The sequence below is a fragment of the Amblyomma mixtum genome, chromosome 2 (genome assembly GCF_055824585.1).
Source record: "Amblyomma mixtum isolate Tamu chromosome 2, ASM5582458v1, whole genome shotgun sequence".
NCBI classification, from domain to species: Eukaryota; Metazoa; Arthropoda; class Arachnida; order Ixodida; family Ixodidae; genus Amblyomma; species Amblyomma mixtum.
Window position 1 is genome coordinate 191,723,672 of NC_143013.1, and position 24,008 is coordinate 191,747,679.

Below are 24,008 nucleotides of genomic sequence, written 5' to 3' on the forward strand. Positions count from 1 at the left end.
ATGATTTTTCGAGGACGTGGTTCAACAAGAGAACTGTAAAGCGAATGTATGTTCCATTTAACACAATTGCTTTGTTTCCATGCAGCATCTTTCACACCTTTCCTTCAGATGTCAAGGTTTTTAAGAGGTACTACTTGAAAATTAACTTTCTGAAGTGAATATCTCGAAAAACTTTTACAGTTAAACTACCTATTTTGACCAAACATTTTGAATTCCGTAAGCCATGCATGGAAAGAAAAATCAGCTTCGAGCCATGAGGCACACTTACGCTGCCGAATTCTCCAAAGATGGCTCATACGTAATGTCCATTGGGTCATCCTGAAAAGTCAGTGACAACTCCGATGGCTCTGGTGTTGGTGGCTGTGGGGTTGAGCACCTCGGCTGTTGGTCCTCCGAGAGCACAATGTCCGCAAATTCACACTCGGTTTGACATTCTGGAATCGAAGGTTAGGCGGGCTATGGATGTGCACATGTTGATACTGAAGAATGTAGGAGCACAACAGCTCTGTGAAAAGCGTGCATTTTGCAACAAGTACAGTCATGAAATTTATGAGCGTGAACATGGGAGTGCGTGACAGATAGCCTCGAACCCTACTTGTGGTGATATGTGGCAGCCGCTTTCATAAACAGAGTGGAAAGGGAGGTGTGTCTCACAGCTCGCCGGAAGCAGGCAAGGCGGCATAACCCTTCCATCAAGTTGCAGAAAGCAGCCGTCGCGTATCGCCACAAGTAGCTCTCAAGGCTACTTGCCACATACTGGAGAGTTCACTGTAATAAATTGTATGACTGTACAGTTGTGGTGCTACTTGTTTAACACTTGCTTATAAAAAAAGTTTTCCACAGCGAAAAGAAACATCTGCACTAAGCCTGTTGCTTGAGAGAACTGCACACTAAAACAGTACTCTCTATGGCCACATTACAATAAAAAACCTACCATCAAAGTCGTCAGTTCACAGATTGTTCAAAAAATCGACTAAATCACACTCCCTGGCCAAAGCTATTCAGAAATAAATTGTCCACATCCCTTGATACTTCTCTTGAGCACATTATGGAATTAAAGTAGAAACATGATGTGTACTGTCAGGAGCAAAGGTAGTATACAACACACAGCCACCGCCAGATTTTCCCGGAGAGATTTCATACTCACCCACAGTCCGGGTTGCACTGTCTGTCTGCACACCAATACTTTTCATTTCTGGACGCACTGTAGCTTGTGTCGCCTTCACTGACACTTGCACAGTGCACTCAGTCTGGGCATCGCGTGTACTGCACTCAATGCCCGCTGTGGCTCCGCGTGGTGGTGATATGTCCAGATGATGACCAAGTGCTGGACCAAAATATGATTATCAGAGAAGTCTTGAAGGCAAGTTTTACACACAAAGCGCACACCGTATGTGACATGCCTCCAACTATCACGTTAGTGATTGGTCCATCAGGCGCACTGTTCACTCATTTCCATTAGTACAGATAATTCCATCCATATTTCCCATAAAATCACACATGAGCCACATTGAACATGCCAAGAAGATTTAAGATTAATGACACAGCACTATTCTGTAAGTGGTCTAGCCGACGTAGGGGAATCGGTAATCGTACTTGTTAACAACGACCGTCTCTATGATTTTGAGTTCCATTTTTCGACAGTGAACATAACAGTGCGATTGAGGCTTACAACGAAACTGATCCAAGGAAAAGTAATACCTGCGCTCGAAGATTGCTCTTCCATGGCCGCTTCCTCGCAGAGACCACCATCATCGCTGCCAACCTCAGCTACACACTGCGCAAAACATCAATACGCCAGCATTACCGCCGCTCTCAATGAAGGTGCCCGCAGACAATCGGATGTAATACAAACCTGACGCTTTGGCGCTGTTGCTCCGCTTACAGGCGGTAGGAGACGTTGTGCAGCAGTGGGATACACCATCGGCACGGCACCGGGCATGGCATGAGACAACGCTTCTTCGGAATCCCGAAATTGGCCGCATACTTGTGCTCGTACGAGTCCGAGCAGAAGTGCAGAGAGCAAAGCATGCTCGATCTGCCCGGCGTCCAATAGTGCCGCCCAGTAGCCCGAACAAAGTCTATCCTGGCGTTTCTTTGCGCATCGTCCCGGGGGAACTTGTGAAAACTCACAGGGTCTCCGGATTTGCTGGAGCAGAAGTCCACCGCACAGTAATTCAAAGGCATGACGGTCGTTGCGCGAGCAATCGTCCGGTTGTCCCAACACGAGCACGATCGCACGCTAATATCGCCTTCGCGGGTTCGCGTGAGGATGCGAAGCACTTTGCGAAATTCCAGTAAGCCTGGCTAGTTCGGGAATAAGTTCAGAAAAATAACCGAACGAGTGGCGGCTCGCAGCAAATGAAGCTCGCAGGTGCGTCAGCTGCGCTCACGCGGCTCGTCACTCGTGCCTCATGGCTGCGGCTGTGCTAGCTGTGCCCCGCTCATCTACGTCACAGTATTTTAATGTGACGTCACTAAAACTTCTGTTATATTTCCCCCGTTGTGACGTCAGCGTTGATTGCGCTAGCGATGGGCATAGATTGCGAGAGTGAGCATTTAGGTAATCTTTGGAACCGAATTAAAATATCTTTTAAACGTTTGTTGTGTCCAATATCTGGCTGTGAGTGCCCTTGTGTACAGAGGAATCCAATAACAGGCTTTTTATAGCCTCAAAATTTGGTGCCTCCACCCCTTTAACCAACAGGGGAGGGCGCTCGCGGCGCAGCGACACTAGCGCCACGGATGACGTTTTGCTGCGCGCGCGCGGGGGAGAGACGGGTCTCTTCTCCGTGGGAGCGGGAAAGCGCACGGACCTGTCGCGCGCGGCTCCGCTCTTCGCCGCGGGCGCTTCGTGGTCGGAACATGCTCCCGCCACCCCTTCCCGTGTGGCCTCGGAGCTTCCCCTTTGCCCTAGCGTGGGCGAACGTTCGCTCGTAATCGTGCTGGTGAGTATGACATTCTCGATTCCTCATTGTATTTTGTTGCTAGCTGTCGTTATTGTTGTTATAGCAATAAATGCCTTGTTTGTGTAAGCCAGTGTGTCGTTCCTTTGTTCCCGTAGAGCAAGGTCCGCCATGGCCGCCGTGCACTCGGTAGCGTACGCGACCACGGGGTGGGGTCCGCATAGTTTTGATCTCGTTCAGCCGCGGTTATTTGGGAGAACGCATTTATCTTCCCCATTAAACCCCACATCTCGCAGCCCAACGTGGGGCCTGTCTTGGAACATTGGACGACTGTCTGTTCGGTTCGATGAACTCTCTTTGTCTGGACTTGACAAGTGCTAGGCCTAGTGTGAATTTTGATCGCTAGGACATGCGGCATGCTTTCTTGAGTGCGAGGTGTATTGCGCTGCAGCATGTTTGAACTTTTCGACATGTTTTCTCAAGTTTTCTCGGGAGTTTCTTCAGCAGGAGAACCACTTGGTCCGCATCGAGGGAGCGCGTGGCCTAGCGCCCGCAGAGTTGCCGAGCCCGAAGCGAGTGAGTACGGAAGCCGCGTGGGTGGTCCGATTTTTCTCTATAGATTTTCTCGCTGTCTCGTTTTCGGCTCTGGGAGTCGCGGCTCCAGGAGCTGGGTGGCCTGAGGCCACGGGTGCCGCTATGAGCTGGCTGGTATTGCAGCTTGGCACCGGGCGCTCCGACACCGTCCGATACGGTGGGTACCGACCGCTCAGAAGCTGCTTCATGCAGTGAGCGGGGTAGGACCACCCCACAGAGCTGATAGGTCTCTTCGATTTGGCTTGCACTGGCTGCACCAGTTCTGATAAGTGCCGCAGCGGTGCCGCCAACGTGCAGCGCCAGTTCAAGTGCAGCGGCGACACCAGCAACACCAGCGCTGCCAAAACGAGGACACAAGTGTAGGCCTAGCATAAGCTCGGTCAGGGTGCGTGGAGTGCACCGTCAATTCGTCCGTATCGCTTGCCGTAGCACCACCGTAATGGCCCTTTTTGAAGCCACTTTGGAGCTGCTCGACGCTGAAAGCGACGACTATGACTACATTGACTTTCATGACGACTCCAACGACGACTGCGACGATGAGTTTGACGAAGTGTGCATTTTGGTTGCGTGCGCGTTGGTGCGGCAAGATGCCACTCGTGTGCTTGGCTACGAGGACGTTATCAACAGGTACGACGAGTACGAGTTTAAAAGGCTCTTAAGGCTCTCCAGGGAGACTTTTGACTGGATCAGTGGTAAATTCAGGGCTTCGGCCTTCTATCCAAGCGCAGTGCAAGGTCGTAAACAAATATCTGCCGAAAAAACATTCCTCGTTGCACTGGTATACATCAGGTCCCAGATGCCAGTGTATGCCATAGGCGACAAGTTCGATGTTACCGAGTCATCCGTGCACGCTTGGTTGACACGGGCCATCCACTTCCTGCACGCTATTGGCGGTGAAGTTATATGCTGGCCCAGTAGTGTGGAGATGAACCGCATCAAGGCCGGTTTCCTCGCCAAGAGCGATGGCAAGGGCCCAAAGAACGCCATCGGCTGCATAGACGGGTCGCACATCCTGATCCTAACCCCTAGCGAATCTGCGCAGCCGTACTTCAACCGCAAGAAGTGGCCATCCATCATCCTACAGGGAATATGTGACGACAGGAACAAGTTCCTGAATGTGTTCATAGGCTTTCCGGGCTCAGTGCACGACGCCCGCGTACTAAGGGAAATCCCGTTTTTCGCACGTGCAGCCTTGGAATGCGGTGAAAGCTATATTCTCGGGGACAGTGCGTACCCCTTGACGCCTTGGTTAATGACACCGTTCAGGGATAATGAGGGCCCTTTTCCATCATAGAAAAGAAACTTTAATAGGCGACACAGTCAACAAAGAGTGTCAATCGAAAACCCTTCTGAGATGCTGAAGCAGTGATTCAGGATCTTGGAAAAAACAGCGCTAAACGAAAGGACAACGAAAAAGAGTACAACAGGACCGGCGCTGACTATCAACTGAAGGCTTTATTAGGAACAACACGCAATATATACTCCAATGACAACCAAGAACGCATGGCAACACCAAAAGCTACAGTGATACATCAATCACCTGGATCCAGATACTTCAGTTCACAGTCATGAACTGTTACAGAGGGGATGCTTACGCACGAGTCACTGTTTTTTTTTAATATGAAAGGCTTCACTGATTTCACGTGTTAGTTTATCTTTGTGTTTGTACAGAATCTTAGTTTCGTTAAAAATGGGGGTACATGATTTTTCAGAAGAATCAGGTTGGTTATTCTGGGAACAGTTCCTGTAATGCAAGGCCAAGTTTGACGACGGAGCCCCCCTTAATGATCGTTGTCGTTTTTCGTTGTCCTTTCGTTTAGCGCTGTTTTTTCCAAGAAACATGTACCAACTAGCTCAACTCTCCGTTTTATTGCAGTGATTCAGGAGGCTGTATCATGTGGATGCCAAAAGTGTTGCGCAGAGCCGCTATGTTGTCATGGCCGCATGTGTGCTGCACAACCTATGCAACGACGAGAGAGACTTCCTCCTAGAGACGACGTCATTGCCACAGGAAGATGTGGGCAACGACGACTCTGAAGGGGCCTTTGACTGCAGCCTGCCTGACTACAGCCGCTTTCTCAGAGAGTACATTGCCAAAGAGCAGTGCTAGATATCTTAAGCTCAGTGGCGGGTAATCACACGTGTTTTTCATAATATATTGGCCCATATATGAGCAATGTTTTTGAAATGAAAGTTGAGCGTGCAGTGCTTTTGTAGAAACTTTATTGTTGATCTTGTTGCTTAGCCAATAAATCAGCTAGGCGGTCAAACCGAGCCATTGGTTCTTCATGCCGCTTGGCCTTGGCGTCTTCCCACCTCTTTCGAGCTTCAAACTGCTCAGCTCAAGCCTGCTCTTGTTTTTTTCTTACCTCCCCAATTTTTTCTAAGGGCTTCTAGGAGGGTAGCAAGCATAGAGCAGCTGTGGCGCTTCCTCTTTGGTGCTCTGTCATCCTCGGTTGGTGCTGGCAGATGTTCAATCTGTCGTGCTTCCTCTGTTTAAAATATACACAAACAGATACCACTTCACTTCCCGGGTTTTGCACAAACTATATGCGTCTTCCTCACCCTGGGTTCCCACTTGGGAGTATTGTTGCCCCAGGCTCCAACAGCAATGTGGGGTTCACGCTGTGCTGCTTCTCAAGAATGTCAGCCAGCTCTCTGTGTGATGCACAAATGATTAAGCCACTGAATAGGCTAAGAAACAATTGGAACTTACTGCTCGTATGCACAGCTCACACGATGGTACCCAGATGAACTGTTCTCCTTTTTTTACCGTTTATATGCCCGGTCCAGCGATTTAAATCTATTTTGGACTTGAGTGGCAGTCGGGTTGCAGTTGAACTCCTTGGTTACAAGTTCTTCAAGCTTTAGTCACAAAAGTTTTCGCGTTCTAAAACAAAAAGAGAGCATAGTTTAGAGCAAAACACATAAATCAACCTTTTCACAGTAGCTCTTGCCAGGTCCTGCATACAAGGGCTGCACAGTGTTTCCTTAGTATTTTTATACTACAAGTTCGCTGCTATCAAGTATTCTATTATCAGAATATTTGCATTTCGGCTGCCACACACTGCAAGCACTCAGTGTATGATAAAAAGTCGTGTACCAAGCTGCAAGGCATACACCGCGGGGTAATCTGGAGAACATTACAGCAACATTGAGACTAGTAATCCGAGAAACTATGCCCAGTGCCACTGTAAGTACATTTCTCTTTTGCACAAACTGTTATTTTGAACATGAAGGATATCATACCCGAGGGCTCTAGTTTTCCCAACCACGTCCTTCATCTCCGAGTCTTTGCAGAGGAAGAAGTTGATTTTTCGGCTACCCCATAGTTCTGCGTCTTCAGCGGACGCTTCTTGACAAAGAGGGGCTAGCGGGCGCCCATCGTCATTTTCGATGGCGGAAACTGGTGTCGGAGGCTGCGCTGGAGGGGGAAAGTCCTCATCGCTGGCCGCGAACCGCAGCGTGACACACTGCCCGTCTAAAAAGACAAAGACAAACATTTGAAGTGTCTAAGCAGCACACCATGACATTCCAGAATGATAAGCAGCACCTAAAACAAGCGACAATCGTAGTCTACACGTCTACTGCTACACGTGCAAAACCACCCCTTCTGACAGCTAACCACGTGTTTAACGCCAGCATGCAGCTAGCTTCACTTACCTGATGCCTGGTATACATAACCATCCGAGTTCTCCATGGCTGAACCATACTGGTTGCGAACCAAACGAACTTCCTTCTCGACACCTTGGAGAACGAGCTTCAGCGTCGTCAGCTCGGGTTTGGGCGGTATGTAGCACGCCATCTTGAACTTCTTTGACACCTCTCCTCAAGCTGGTGGCGCACGGCGGCCGAGAACCCGTGCAGAACCAGGCCTGCACCTTGACATAACAAAGAAAAAAGTGCAGAGCGCGCGCGGCACCGGAAAAACGAGGACAACGGTGCTGCACCCTTTGAACTGGTGCAGCTGGTGCTGCGAAATCGAAGAGACCTGATGTCTCTTCGCGGCTGCGCGCACGAAACTCGTTCCGGGTCTTTCTTTTGTTGAGGGTCGGTTTCACAATAGCAGTGAGGCCTAAGGCTTTTCAGAGCTTCCTGCACCATGTCGGAAGAGGCACGACCACCGGACCATGGTGTTGAGAGGAGGGGACGCACTTTGCTGCCCACCCGTTTTGTAACCGCTCGACACGTTTTGCTAGCGAGTTGAGCATTGAGCCACGAGGCCCTTGTGGACGCCGTTTCCCCTCCCATGACCTACGTTAAAGGCATGCGTAGTGTGTTTCGGAAATCTTGCAGATCCAGTGGAGCCACTCCGGCTTGCTGTCCTATGCACATCGTCTTGCTGCCGCCTGCTGCGACGGAGCGGCCTGTATCCTGTCCGCCGTATCCATCCGGGGCAGCCGTGGCGAGACCAGACAGCAGCCACCTCCGGCTGCTGTTACTCTGGCGACTACTGCTGAATCCTGGCCTGCAGTGGTCGACCGGCCCTCCTCTTCACAGGCCTGCGGACACGTACTCCGCGGGCCATCCGAGTCGTCCCAGCGGAGACCTTCACGCCGCCTTCGGAATACCGCGGAAGACTGCGTGCACGTTGTCGGCGTGACCTCCGCTGCAAGACCTGCCCCAAATGCATGAAGACCAGGAGACTACTCCATAGCATGTTACTTGCAGGCGCGTGGGTCTATTTAAGATTGGGGGGATGTGGGGACGCCTTCGTCCCCTCTGGTTCGCTTTCTCACAATGCACCCCCAACTGTGATTAGCTACCCGCAAGGCACACGTCTCAGTTGTGTTACTTTAACCAACAGGGGATGGCGCTCGCGTCGCAGCGACACTAGCGCCACGGATGGCATTTTGCTTCGCGCGCGCGGGGAGAGACGGGTCTCTTCTGCTCGGTATCGGGAAAGCGCACGGACCTGTCGCGCGCGGCTCCGCTCTTCGCCGCGGGCGCCTCGTGGTCGGAACATGCTCCCGCCACCCCGTCCCGTCGGGCCTTGGAGCTTCCCCTTTGCCCTAGCGTGGGCGAACTTTCGCTCGTAACCGTGCCGGGGAGTAGGACGTCCTCGATTCCTCAGTGTATTTTGTTGTTATAGCAATAAATGCCTTGTTTTTGTCAGCCAAAGTGTCGTTCCTTTGTTCCCGCAGAACAAGGCCCGCCGTGGTCGGCTTGCGCTCGGTTGCGCTCGCGACCACGGGGTGGGATCCGCGCGGTTTTGAACTGGGTCAGCCGCGGTTAAGCGGGGAGAGAGTAATTATCTCCCCTTTTAAACCCCACAAGCTGCACATGGCACTGAGAGACGATGCGTAGTGGGGGTCTCATAGAGGAAGGTCGCAGGCCTCCGCGTAGTCCGTGGTGACGTGATCAGAATTTATGCGCATCACCTACGATACAAGCAACAAAAAACAAACGTTGCTTAGTGATACGGAAACACTAGCGCTGAATTAGTTCACCAGCACAAGCGCCTGTTAACCGTTTCTTCCCGCATTGCCACTAAGACTGCGTTTACAGCTTTTGAACTAAATTGTTCATCAAGATGAGCAATGCGTACTGTATATTGCCGCGAATCTTTGTAGCGTTTGTTTGTTGTATTTATTTGTTCACGCTTCAAGGCTGCCGGCACGCCGCTTTATAACTTCGTTTGTGACGCAAGACGCGCATAGAATTATCTCGATTGATTGCATCCAGCGGAGCCGATTCTACTTTGTGCCAGAATGTTCTAGTAACCTCCCAAGCTTTATCTAGAATGTTGGCTATCAGCTTTAAAAAGAGCACGGCCGACATCAGCGGGCATTCTGTTCGACGACCGCCGAGCACGCTTGTTGCTACGCCGCCGCCGAGTGATTCAGTTCTTTGAGGGCGCAAGTCAGCCCGAATAAAGAGTTATGTTTCGAAGACATTCTCGCTGTGTTCCTGTTCGCCGGACTGCAGTCTCCACCACGTGACATCTGGTGGAGGTGCTGACCTGCTATCCAGCTATGCCCCTCATAATGAAATCTGGTGCACAGCCAACGCCCGTGGTGCTTCGCCAGCCCTGTGAGCCTCCGTCTTTCTGTGGAGAACCACACGAGGATGTAGAAGACTGGCTGGACATGTACGACCGTGTGGCAGCGCTGAACGCCTGGGACGACAGCACCAAGCTACGATACGTTTATTTTGCTTTGGATGTCACTGCGAGAACGTGGTCTGAAAACCACGAATCTTCCCTCACGACTTGGGCGACCTTCAAGAAGCAGTTAGTGGGTACGTTCACTAGCGTTGTACGGAAGGAAAGAGCGGAGCTCCTGCTGCAGTCACGAATTCAGCTCCCAAACGAGACTGTGACTGTGTATGTGGAAGAAATGAAACGCCTTTTCACGCGTTCCAACCCTGACATGACTGAGGAAAAGAATCTCAACTTTCTGATGCGTGGCGTAAACGAGGAACTGTTCACAGGTTTGATCCGAGACCCTCCAAAAACCCTCACCGAGTTTTAGTTGAAGCTTCCACCATTGAAAAGACCCTTGACGCCAGGACCCGTCACTACAATCGACCACTTCAAGTACTCACGGCAAGCCCCCCAGAAGATACTCTTGCAAGCGGGGATGAGCTGCAAGATTCGATACACGAAATTGTTCGCGAAGAACTTCGTCGTCTACTGCCATCCCCAACTCAGCAGACGCAGCAGACTCAGGTGGCGTCGCTCACGGACATCATCCGCGAAGAAGTACAGCATGCAATTGGCTCCCCGTCACAGACGACACCAACGGAAGTTGAAGCCATGAACTACGCCCACGCTCTACGCAGTCCTGCGCCCCGACGAGACCGACCAAGCCCTCTTTGACAGTCACCAGCTCTACAAGAACGACGACCTCTTCCTCCCGCCCGCCCACCTTACGAGCGAAGCAACGGAACTAGGAAATGCGACCAGTGGAGGACTTCCGACAACCGCCCACTCTGTTTCCATTGTGATCATGTCGGGCACATACTTCGCCACCTCCCGTACAGACGCATCGGCCTGCGAGGTTTCGCCATCGACGCCCCACGACCGCTCCCCGGCCAGCGACCACGGGAAATCGACGACTACCTGCGCAGAGGGGAGTACGTGTCGTCAAGCCGTCTTTCCCGCTGCCCGTCACCGTCCCCCGCACGCTTTGCATCACCGGGCCACAGCTACGCCGCTGCTGTCCGAGGAAGGTCCCCAGCCCTCGCAGGGGAAACTAAACAAAGCAACCTATGGAGGTCAAGTTGCTTGCCGAGGAAATGACGGAGATCCTCCAGCGACCGCATCATATGAAGACGCCGCACCCACTACGCCCACGCCGCATACAACGACAACCTCGACCACGACGCGAACCATCTTCAAAACGACGCCGCCATGAAGAAAAGCTTCGACCAAACGCCCCATCTTCAATTCACATACCCGACGAAGCCGTAGCCCGACACCGAGGACGACGTGCAACTCCACAGCCAGGACATCCGACTTAGAAGTGGTTATCGACGGCCGGAAAGTCACCGCTCTAGTCGACACAGGAGCTGATTATTCGGTGATGAGCGGACCATTCGCTGTGCAGCTGAGGAAAGTAACGACCGCTTGGGACGGCCCACAAATTCGCATCGCAGGGGGCCACCTCATTACGCCATCAGGACGATGCACAGCGCCAGTAACTCTCAAGGGACATACCTATCCCGCGACCTTCGTATGCTAAGCCAATATTCTCGCGAAGTGATCTTGGGCATGGATTTCCTTAATGAGCATCAAGAGAGCATCGACCTGCGATCCAAGAATTGATCACACTTTCCACGGACGAGGCCATCCCGTTGATGAGAACTCCGGAACATCACGTTGCGCTTAATGTCCTGGAGGAATAAGTGAGTGTCCCACCCCGCTCAAGCGTCATCATCACCGTAGGCGCCACGGAAGCGAATAACACTGAAGCCATTATTGAGGGGAACATGCAGTTGCTTCTGTACCGAAGAATCAGCCTCGTAAGAGGCATCGCACATTTCCGCAAAGGACAAGCCGATGTACTGCTGACTAACTTCAGCGAAGAATACCGGCACGTTAACAGAGGAACGACGAGGACATTCCTCGACGAAATATCCGACGTACGAGACTTCTTCGCGCTCCCCGACCCATCCGTAGAAGATTCGCCTGACCAAGAGAATTCGCCCACTTTCGACATAAACCCAGCCCTGCATCGGAACAGACAAGACCAGATCCGCAATCTCCTTCGAAGGTACAGCGAGTGCTTCTCGTCATCGCCGAAGGTCTGACAAACGCCGATTGCCGAGCATCGCATTATGACCCACCAGCACGCCCGACCTCTCCGCCAGAGCCCCTACCGAGTGTCGCCGCGAGAAGGACAAGCTATCAGGGACCAAGTGGAAGAAATGCTGCGCGACGACGTTATTCAGCCTTCAAAGTCCCCTGGGCGGCACCTGTTGTTCTAGTGAGAAAGAAGGACTGTGCACTTCGATTCTGCGTTGATTACCGGCGCTTGAACAACACCACAAAGAAGGACGTCTACCCCCTCCCTCGCATCGACGACACACTGGACCGGCTCTGCAACGCCAGGTATTTCTCATCGATGGACCTCAAGAGCGGCTGCTGGTAAATTGAGGTCGATGAAAGAGATCGCGAGAAGACCGCATTCATCACTCCAGATGGCCTCTTCGAGTTCAAGGTGATGCCATTTGGTCTCTGTTCCGCACCAGCCACATTTCAACGAGTAATGAATACAGTGCTGGTAGGCCAGAAGTGGCAGATTTGTCTGGTATATTTAGATGACGTCGTTGTCTTTGCCTCGAACTTTGAGGAACACCTAAAAAGGCTTAAAACAGCCAAACAGACGCAATCAAATCGTCCGGCCTAACTTTGAAAGCAGAGAAGTGCCACTTTGCCTATGAAAAGCTGCTGTTTCTAGGTCACATCGTTAGCAAGGAGGGAGTATAGCCAGACCCGTAGAAGACCGCTGCTATCGCAATGTTTCCACCACCGGCCGATAAGAAAGCTGTGCGCAGATTCCTCGGACTGTGCGCGTACTACCGACGATTTGTGAAGGACTTTTCGCGCATCGCCGAGCTACTGACCCACCTGACGAAGGCAGAGGTGCCATTTAAATGGGAAGCGCTGCAAGTGGAAGCCTTCAAGGAACTTCGACGTCTTTTACAGTCCCCACCGATCCTCGCGCACTTCGATGAAAAGGCTCGTCCATGGCAGAGAGGCCACGACCACGCTGGACTCCATGCTGCCGAACGTTACCGAGGGAGATAACGTCCACGTTGCCGCCTACCTACAACGCGCAGAAGCCCGAAGTCTTGCCTGAATAAGGATCAAAGACCAGTAGCGGACCGACGCCTCACGCTACAACCTACGAAGACGCAACGCGGGATACAAGCCAGGAGACCGAGGCTGGGGTTGGACGCCCATTCGCCGCCGAGGATTGAGTGAAAAGCTTTTGCGCCGCTACTTCGGCCCGTACAGGTGCCCCAAAAGTAATAGGGAGCACGCGAGCGGTGGCCGAAATGAAAAAAACTGCATGCCAGCGCGCTCTGTCAGCAGATGCGCGGCAAAGAGCGGAGGGGCGTCGGCACATCCGGCTGACCCATCTCGATAACTTGATGCTCGCGTTATCGCCGCCACGAGCGAAGCTGCGCTGTTGCCATCCCTGCCCGCCAGGGGCGCTTTCAATACCTCATGGTTTGTTGTTCGTCCCAACCGTGCAGAAAAGTTCGCCATCGGCACTGTGCGCTTTATGCTACGTCAGAAACAGCGTTGCTTTGTGTGCGGAACAGCCGAAGTTTGTGCTACACATGGCGGCGAGTTTGTGCGCTGACGAGTATATGCACTCGAGCAACATTTTGGCAAATGCGTTGACAGCTCTAGGGAACGCATGACATATAAAAAAAATAGCATGCATGTGCTGTCTGATAAAAATAGGTGCTCAACGGCATAGCAAGTGGGCTAATAATTCAAGACCATTTTCTTCAACACAAATTCACTTTCTTACACTGGACAACCTTCGAGAGCAACCCGGATACGTCGACTCATTATACGGGTCCCTTCCTCGGCGCATGGTCGGTGTCATAAACGTGAGCGGGAGCTTCACCCGTCATTAAACTTTGAGTTTGCATGAAAAGTGCCTTTGGAAGTTTTTTTAATCGCCTCCACCCTGTTGCCCTTTTCTCCTTGCGTATTTGCAAAATATAGCCGATAGGGGACGACTAAATGAGAGACAGGCTCGTTTTTAAGGCGGAAGCCTTTAATGTCTCATCGTTGTAAGCAGCCGTTGTCGACAGAAAATGTCACGCTTTTCAATTTGTGGAAACGATCGTGACGTCACAGTGCGCGAATTTGAAACGGGGCCAATTGCACTTTGGCTAGTAACCATGCAACCAATTGAAGGGATCGTATAGTGATGCTCCAAGTAAGTGGGACTGAGCTTAGTTAATTGCTTAATTACCCAATTAGCTTAATTAGCTTTACTAGTCAGGCCATATATATAAATAAAAGCGACTAAGAAATCGGTCGAGCGCAGGAATCGAACCCCGGTCTTCGGCGTGAGAGACGAGCACGCTATCCACTCCGCCATGCTAGGTCGATGGTTTGGAATGAACAAAGGCGCGTCTAGTGAATACGGTGTCTTCACTCACTCTCATCCTCCTCCATTCCCTTCCGGCGAGGTTTAGGTGTCCACCGACAAATGAGAGACAGATACATTTCCTTTTCTCAAAAACCAATTTACCGACGAGCGAGGCGTAGAACCGAGTGGGCGATGGCGTTCTATGGACTCCTTGGCAGCGTTGCAAGACGCTGTCGCGTTCCACTCTTAGGGGCGAAGCTTAACATCTTAACCACACATCAGTGACCACACTTTAGGTCAAAAAAGTGCCCCCTTGAATTTTGACGGGTGTCCACTGAGATATGTGAGACCGTTACTGCGTAATTTACTTTCCTCAAATACAATTTTCATGTTCTTCATTACGGCTCCTCTTTATCTATCTTCTTTCACTCCCACCTCCCTTCCTCTACGGTGCGGTTCAGGTGTCCACCGAGATGACAGAGAATTACTGCGCCATTTCCTTTCCTCAAAAAGCGTTGCGTTCAAAGGGCAAGGCATCGCGCCGAAGGGGTGGTGGCGTTCCGTGGACTCCCTGGCAGCGCTACAACGCGCTGTCGCGTTCCACTCCTAAAGGCGGAGCTTAAGCGTCATTAATTAGCAGTTAATTAGTATTCAGGGATTAATCAGTAATTAACAATTAGTTAGTGATTTGTCATCACTTAGTAATTAGTACTCAATTATATGTGACACCACCAGTGCCACAGAAACAGCGAAGGTGGTGCGGAAAACGCTTCCGCCTCTACCCACTTTAGACAGTCAAAGTGCCCCCTGAATTTTTTTCCTCCATTGTAAGAAAGCAGATTTGTGCCAGGGGAAGTGATCCTTAATTTGTTCAGTTGCTATACTGTTGAGCCCCTATATTTATAATGAAAACAACGAAGGCAACACATGTTGATATTTTTTTCATGCACTTCCTTGAACCAAAAAAAGTTGATCGCACTTGCCAAACCTACGGACGAAGCATCTGTATTCTATAGCTCCCGCACAAACTCGACGAACACATCGTGAGCCTATCCATCACGATAAACGCAGCGCAAACTTCATGGCGAACGCAGAAAGGGAGACGATCAGGGTAAGACGTTCCATGGTTATATCAGTGTCTGTGTCTCGTCATCCCTTTCTGCATCCTTCGCGAAGTTTGCTCTGTTTTCATTGTCACAAACTCGCCGCGAAGCGAAGAGCGAACCACGGCGGTCTCGCAGGCTGCTAATGGTGGCATTCCTGAAAAAGCAAAAAGTGCAACCTGCCGAACGCCACTTTCTACACGGCGCGGACAAACAACAAACCCTTGCATGAGGTATTGAAAGCGCCTGAGAGAGCTGCTGCTGAGAGAGCGCGCTGGCATGCAGTTTTTTCCATTTCGGCCACCGCTCGCGTGCTCCGTATTAGTTTTGGGGCACCTGTACAACGTTCTTCGTCGGCTAGGTGAATTGGACTATGAAGTTGTCCCTGACCAAATGACTGCATCCCAGCGAAGCCGCGTACGACCAGAAGTAGTCCATGTCGTACGCCTAAGGCCCTATAATGCACGCTAAAGGACGCAGTGTTTCCACATTCGGTGTTTATTATTGCACAATGCGTTTTTGATTGTTTATAGCCGCATTATGTTCTTAAGCTTCGAGTCGATGCTTCTTTGAGAGGGGAGTAATGCCGCGAATCTTTGTAGCGTTTGTTTGTTGTGTTTATTTGTTCATGCTTCAAGGCAGCCGGCACGCCGCTTTATCACTTCGTTTGTGACGCAAGACGTGCCTAGAATTATCTGGATTGATCGCATCCAGGCGGAGCCGATTCTACTTTGTGTCAGAATGTTCTAGTAACTTCCCAAGCTTTATCTCGAATGCTCGCTATCAGCTTTAAAAAGAGCATGGCCGACAGCGGCGGGCATTCTGTTCGACGACCGCCAAGCACGCTTGTTGCTACGCCGCCGCCGAGTGATTCAGTTCTTTGCGGGCGCTGGTCAGCCCGAATAAAGAGTTAATTTCGAAGACATTCTCGCAGTGTTCCTTTTCGCCGGACTGCAGTCACCACCACGTGACAATATGAAGCGCAAAGCTACGTCCTTACTCTTCACCTTCCTCCGTTTATAGATGCTGTACAGTAACTCTCCACACCGTTCTTTATCCAGCACTGTGGTTCATTAGTTTCGTGCTTGTGATCACATGTCATAGTAACTGAACGGAACGCATCTTCTCTGCGTGTTAGAGAGAGGTGTTGCGGAGCTTGAAAATTCCCCAATAAATAATGGTGGTCGCAATAGGGCTGTGCTTGAGACGTAACGGTGAAATTTATTTTGCATCTGCTTCGCGACTCATCCTGATTTCTTCGTTGTCAGCTGTGGCGCGCGTTCGGAACGAGACGCCGCCAAATGGCTTGAAACGCTCGTCAAGATAACATACTGAAATCAGTGCATACGCAGCATCATGAACGCCTGCGTAGTAGCATCCGTTACAGTTACTATAACAGATAAAGCCGCCAGCGTCGACGTGGCGCACAAGCAGCCTCGTGGAAGGGCCATCGATGTAGCTGAGACGAAGCGTTGTCTCTGAATGCTGCTCAGTGCGGAAGACAGTAGTCATATTCGTGGGGCGGGGCGAACACAGTGAAAAGAGATCGAATGCTTGCTAAGCGCTTAAACCGTGTCACACTGTGGAAACAGAACAGTGATACAAAACAGATTGGTTCGCCAGTGAGCCATCAAGAAACAGCCGAACCAACTCATTCCCCACCATCCTGTCACATTTCTCGAAAGGCAGAGGAAGAAGACAGGTTGCTGCGGTGTTGCCTCGGTATGATAGCTTTTACGAACCAGAAGTACAAGCAAAAATTGTTCATCGACACGTTTCGGAATGTGCGCCCACCGGGCAGTATGCCCGGTGGCAACACACCACCCCAAGCACGCACTTGCGGTGATTGAGCGCTTTCGTGCCTTTCGCGTTTGCGAACGTCGTTTGCAAAACTTTTCTTTTCCTTCGCATTGTTATCTGCCGCGGTACGGCGTGTTGCAGGCGGGCGCATGCAATCTTAGAGGCTGCCGTAGACACTGCCGGCTCGCCGTTCCGGCTGTCGTGGAGAAGCACTTCTCCGATTTTCGTCCCAGTCTTATGCGTTAATTAGCGTACACACCTGACATGCACGGCGTCTAAAGAACCAAGTGTTAAGTCTGCTTCGGCCACCGACTGCTGTAAGTATCTTGACCTCATTGGATTTTGCGCGAGAACCACCCATGCGGGAGCCTGCAGACGTGTACGCCAATTGCTAGCTTTAACGTGGCTTCGTCGTTCTCCTTCCGCCAGCAAAGCCATCTTATCGTGGTGATTGAAGTTAGGCGGTTCCGGTGTGATATAAGAGACTGAAATCGCCGTGATGTGAAGGATGGTTAGTTTCAAAAGAGCGCTGCCAAGTTGGCACCGGATTTCACGGGTGAACGCGAGTTACCTGCCCTGCAATTATGAAACTCGAGATCAATAAGAAAGTAATTTGAGGTTTTTGTTTGAAATAATGTGTAATAATTTTACCGAGATTTCCCTTTTTTTTTTCAAGTATGATTTGTGTAATTATGCATTTTTGAGTGTGGCGGCATTTTGGATTACTCTGCTGAGATTGTGGCTTGATTTGTAGCGATGCATACTTAAGGTCATACATCCTGTAATAATATGCTTGAGTAAGGCAGAAAGCCGGCCGAGTCGGCTATGCATTGTGGAACACCAGTGCAAAAGACGGAATGTGTTGAAGTAGACGCAGGAATATTGAGTTTAATTCTGTGCGTTGCCTTTTGCACTAGCCTTCCACATTTATTATGCTTGTTCATAATGTATTTGTTGGGTTTTGTGCTGTGCCGTGATGTTATTTTAGGCGTGTTCAATATTTTTGTCCTTCGGTTTTCTTTTGTCCTTCAAAGATGTAGATCCCACATTGCTGCCGACCAACCTGGAGTTAGCAGTACTCTAATTAAAAAAAAAAATAGATCTGGTGTTGTGCTCGCCATCATTTTGTCGGTAGTTCTTCCACAGTTCTAAAAAGGTGATGCCTTATTTTCTGTGGAGACCAGGCAGGTCTAACAGGCAGGTCTTAAGTTGCATCCTACCATGGACACCATGGCAGGATACAACTTACGAAAACAATTGTTAACACTGCGCCACGGTTCGCGGCGTCCTGTATTAATCCGCAGGCAATCAAAACAGTAAACAAAATTATTTTTTAAATATTTATGTTTATCAAACAAGCCGGGTATCAAAATTCTTGAGCTTATAATTTTTTTCTTCTAATTAGCTTCTTGTTTTGGGTAACAGCAAAAGTTTTCACAAGGTACTACTTTTTGGCGTGGAAGAATGCTGGGCTTCGGCCTTGATTGTGGGCGGAACTTCACTATATACTTAAGTTTCTTCCGACTCTAGCCGTATTTTGTGCATGGGTGTCTAGACGTGTCTGTTCCCTTGAGTGCCTCTGTTTTAGCGTGTTATTCCATTGCAGCGCGATTCTGCGCATGATGCACTACTGTTACATAACTTGCTTTCACAATTCAGAAAAGAGCCCTACGTGCATCGCTTACAGGCGCAGCTAACGAAACAAATCCGTCGAAATATTTTTTCTCTTTCTCCGCAGGGGCGTTTGCTGCAGGCAGATGTTGGTCAGTTACGACACCACGGGTTCCCGAGCATCCGCAGGTACATACATCTCCGCAGGGGGGTGATGGTGAACAGTGCGTCACCACGGAACCGAGCACCCGCGCTCGTGTGTGTAATCGCTGTGTCCGGGGAAAAGGGGATCCTGGTGGTTGAACCAATGCCGAGCGTTTGGACCTTTAAGGCCCCTCGGCGGAGGCAACATACCGCTTTGGCCCTAGCTTCCTGTAGACTGCAACGTCGGCCTGACCCGACCGAGGGAAATCGGCAGTCGCCTTTTCCGGTATTCCCTTCCATCTTTCACTTTCCTATCTCCTTTCTTATAACTTTCCTGTCTCCTTCTTTCTTATTGACCTTTTCCTTTTTCCTGGTGGCCAGGTTTGTCAGCAACCTTGTGTTGCTGACGACGCTATGTCATGCCATATTTTGTTATAGTAGCGTGGGCAGTGCTTTTTTATAGTTCCTGTCTCGTCCCCATGTTGGGCTCCGTGTTGGGTGGCTGGCACTGTTGCCGAACATCAAACATTTTTTATGGACTCTCATTTTTTGTTAATACCGATCTCTCTTGCGAAAGAGGGCGCACCGAGACATCAAAATTATTAACAAAAATGCAACATTCTTCACACGCTTCTACTTTGTTCACAGCGCAGATAAGGACAAGACTGCTCGACTCGCCATTCATTGTTACCAGGACCTTGACAATCGTAAAAGGATAAAAAATCAAGAAGCTGGCAAACGGCGATCTTCGCTTAGAAATATTATACAACCAAAAACAAGAAAAACCCGCCGCGGTGGCTCAGTGGTTACGGTGCTCGGCTGCTGACCCGAAAGACACGGGTTTGATCCCGGCCGCGGCGGCCGAATTTCGATGAAGGCGAAATTCTAGAGGCCCGTGTACTGTGCGATGTCAGTGCACGTTAAAGAACCCCAGGAGGTCGAAATTTCCGGAGCCCTTCACTACGGCGTCCCTCATAGCCTGAGTTGCTTCGGGACGTTAAACCCCAATAAACCAAACCAAACAACAAGAAAAACTGTCAGAAGTGAAATGCTTTGGAGAAATCACAATAAGCACACACTGTTCGTTGAGCACTGTTTGGGAGTTATCTCGGATGATAACCTCAAGTATGTAACTGATGAAAAACTTTTGGAAGGTTTTAACGAACAAATTGTGCCCAATATATACAGGATAAAAATCAGAGACGAAAATAAGCAAGTACCCACAAGCCACATTTCCTTACTTTCCCCTTGAGCATCCTACCAGACTCCGTAGAAATAGGCTACATGAAACGCCAACTCATGCAATATATACCAAATAGGACGCTGCTTTGCTTCAAGTGCCAAAGGTACGGCCACAGTTCTCAGAGCAGCCGGGGCAAACTAACATGCGCCAAATATGCATGCCATGAACACGACTCGAAGAAATGTGAAATTGTGCCACACACGTGTCTAAAATATAAGGGCAGCCATCCTGCGTACTCACGATCATGCAAAGTTTTGAGACAAGAAAAAGAAAATTGTGACAGTCAAAGTAAAAGAAAACAATCTTAAGGGAAGCAAGGAAACGAGTTACATAGATGCACAAACCTTCCTTTTCCGTTGTGGTGCAACAGGGCACAGCATCACAACGGCCTTCGGCACCTGGTCAGGTCACACACAGTTAGCCTGGAGCAGGGCCACCCGTGCCCCTGGTGGCAGCAGCTAGCTCTGCACCACCACCCTCAAAACATGCCGCGCGGACCTCCAGCTCCGCAGGCCCTAAGGCCCCTCCCTACACGGTCCCCGCAGGGGGGCGTCTGCAGCATGCAGACGTTGGTGAGTGGCTACACCAAGGGGTTAACCCGAGCATCCGCAGGGACATCCCCGCAGGGGGATGATGGTGAACAATGCGTCACCACGGACCCGAGCATCCGCGCTTAGCCGTGCGTGGCATCGCCGTGTCCGGGGAAAAGGGGATCCTGGTGGTTGAGCCAATGCCGAGCGTTTGGACCCTTAAGGCCCCCCGGCGGAAGCAACACACCACTTTGGCCCCAGCTTCCTGTAGACGGCACCTCCGGCCTGACCCGACCGGGGGAAATTGGCAGTCGCCTTTTCCTGTTCTTCTCTCCATCTTTCACTTTCCTATCTTCTTTCTTACAACTTTCCTGTATCCTCCTCCCTTCTTATTTTTTTCCACTTTTTCCTAGCGGCGAGGGTTAACTGTGTGTGACCAACTACCCTGAGTTGAGTCATATTAGGTTATAGTTAAGGTGTACAGCTGGCGTAGGCAGGACTTTCTTTAGTTCCTGTCGCGTCCCCTTGTTAGACTCCATGGTGGGTGGCTGGCACAATGACCGAAAAACATCAAATTTTATGGCTCCCCCCCCTTTCCAAACCAGATCGCCCTCTCAAAAGAGGGCGGACCGATGTGACAGCTTAATATATCCAGAAATCTAAAGTGACTTTCACCAAATTCCAAGTGCTCCACAGCGAAGCTACAGATAAAACTGCCCGAACGATATCTCCATTCTTGGTAGCGAAAGGCCTGACCGATGCCTTGGGCACAGGTTACAAGCTAAAAAAAATTCCTAGTGGCGACCTCCTTCTGGAGCTTAAAGACAACGGCCAACTTTCCAAGCTCTCCACCATATTGTCAGTCGGGGAAACCCCAATCTCAATAACTCCACACCGTTCCTTGAACAGTGTCCGTGGTGTCATTTCCGAAGCAGACTTTGTCTGCCTCACTGAGGAAGAAATCCTTGAGGGTCTCAGTGACCAGAATGTTACAAACGTGCATCGTATTAAAATAAGGAAAGACGACAAGGAAATCCCAACGAAACATATTGTTCTGACATTCAACTCTAGCACACTTCCAGACTCCATCGAAGCAGGCTATTTGAAAGTAAATGTACGTCATTACATACCGAATCCACGAAGGTGCTTCAACTGTCAAAGGTACGGACATGGGTCACAGAGCTGCCGTGGCCACAAAACTTGCGCTAAATGCGCCTCAAAAGACCATGCTTCTGAGAACTGTGAAGGAGCAGCTGTTCACTGCGCAAACTGCGATGGTGATCATCCTGCATATTCTAGGTCATGTGCTTCTTGGAAGGCTGAGAAAGAAATCATAACAATGAAAACAAAACAAAACATAACTTTCAAAGAAGCAAGACAACTCTACCACGCAAAGAACACCTTCACGTTCTCAACAAAAACAAACTTTGCTGACGTGGTGCGCCGGGGCGGTGCACCACGCAGCACTCCGGCACCTGCCCAGGCCAGTTCCACTGCGCCTGTAGCAGGGCCACCCACGCCCCAGGCAGGGACAGCGAAAGCTGCTCTGCCAACTCCAAGCCAGGGAGCGCCGGCCCATGGGTCGGCATCCCACAGGACTTCCCCCCGTCGGGGGAGGCCCGACACCAACACATCCGCGGCTTCGCGCTCCTCCAGCACCTCTAGTGAGGTGATGGATACAACTACCACTCCGCCCGCTTTGCAGCGGCGGACCGGCTCTCTCGAGCGAAGAAAAGATAGAACCCCGGTAACGGGCCCAGAACAGTAAATTCCTTCTGTTCCATTCCCACCCAAAAACACAAACATGACATTTGTGGGTCAATGGAACTGTAGAGGAATGTTGAGGAACTACAGTGATATAACTCATATTCTAGGGTCAGTGATGCCTCTAGCTCTATGTCTCCAGGAGACCAATCTTGGTCCACAACATTCAAATATCTTAAAACATTATACAACTTTTAGGCGTGATCGCGAACAGGCAAGTAGACTCTCGGGAGGCGTCGCAATCATCATCCAAAGCGGCGTTCCGGCTTAAGAAATCAAACTGAAAACAAAACTTGAGGCGGTTGCGGTTAGCATCATCAGCTACAAAACCATAACAATATGTTCTGTATATCTTCCCCCACACATCACATTAACATGCCAAGATCTAGAAGGCCTGATCGATGAACTGCCGGAGCCATTTCTGGTAGTTGGCGATTTTAACGCTCACTCTCCAATTTGGGGAAGCGAACGCTGTGACCCTAGAGGCCAAACAATCGAAGATTTTATACTTTCGAATAATATCTGTCTTTTAAATACGGGAAAAGCCACATATTGCTGTCCAAGCTCAGCAAAAATGAGCTCTCTCGATTTAGCTTTCGCATCACCATTACTTTTTAACGATTTTAAATGGGATGTTTTAAATGACCCCATGGGCAGCGATCACTTACCTACCGTCATCAGGCTCTCATCATCCACTCCAATCATCCCCACAAGGCCACGGCGCTGGAAAATTCAGCTCGCCGACTGGTCACTTTTTACAAAAAAGAGCCACTCTGGAAAAGGAATTTTGTGACGACCTTAGCACGGATGAAATTAATGAGAAGTTTACTGAATGCATAATATCGGCCGCAACACTCGCCATACCACAAACAACAGGACTTGCACAAAAGAAACACAAAGTGTGGTGGACAAAAGAATGCACATTAGCGAAAAAACAACAAAACAAAGCCTGGAGCGCTCTGCGTCGATATCCCACTGCAGAGAACCTACTCACCTTTAAGAAGGCAAAAGCCAGAGCGCGGTATGTGCGAAGAAATGCAGAGAAAACCTCTTGGCAGAAATATGTCTCCTCAATAAATAGTTCAATAACATCAAAGAAAATGTGGGAAAAAGTTCGTAAATTTACTGGTGACCATACCCCTTTCACACTTCCTCTCTTGACAGCACCCGGGACACAAACATCTTTAGAAGAACAGGCCAACATATTGGGCGAGCATTTTGCTGAGATTTCAAGCTCATCCAATTACACAAACACATTTCAGAAACACAAAGCAATAGCTGAAAAACAAAAATTCCCATCTGGAGCAGGTGTACATGAGGATTACAACCAGCCTCTCACACTACAAGAATTAAATAAGGTATTAACTTCTGGAAAAAAGACAGCACCAGGACCAGACAACGTGCATTACACTATGCTTGCACATCTTCCGAGGCTGCTGTAGAGGCACTGTTAAAATTCTTTAATAAAATCTGGATAACTGGAAATATACCTGACGAGTGGAAAAAAGCAGTCATAATACCTTTTCTCAAACCCGGAAAACCACCAACAAGTCCTAGTAGTTACAGACCAATAGCCCTCACCAGCTGCATTGCTAAATCTTCCGAAAGTGTAATAAACATTAGATTGACCTTCATACTTGAATCTCGGCAACTATTAGATACACACCAATGTGGGTTTAAGAAAGCATGCTCAACCACAGATCACCTTGTCCGCCTAGACAACACCATCCGGGAAGCGTTCATCCACAAGC

At 49.9% G+C, this 24,008-nt stretch overlaps 1 protein-coding gene and 2 pseudogenes across 1 annotated transcript; 1 reads left to right on the forward strand and 2 right to left on the reverse strand.

The window, feature by feature from the left end:
- Positions 1–393: 393 nt before the first annotated feature.
- LOC149361918 (uncharacterized) lies at positions 394–1,942 on the reverse strand (the record flags this gene model as incomplete). The annotated part of the gene is made up of 4 exons (XM_089568184.1): positions 1,856–1,942; positions 1,702–1,777; positions 1,148–1,327; positions 394–434 (listed from the first exon to the last, which is right to left on the reverse strand). Coding segments are annotated over exons 1-4 (384 nt in total), but the record flags the coding sequence as incomplete, so codon positions are not given.
- Positions 1,943–5,722: 3,780 nt separating this feature from the next.
- On the reverse strand, positions 5,723–7,305 carry LOC149361919 (uncharacterized; annotated as a pseudogene).
- A 2,170-nt stretch (positions 7,306–9,475) lies between these two features.
- LOC149361920 (uncharacterized) lies at positions 9,476–10,320 on the forward strand (annotated as a pseudogene).
- Positions 10,321–24,008: the final 13,688 nt, after the last annotated feature.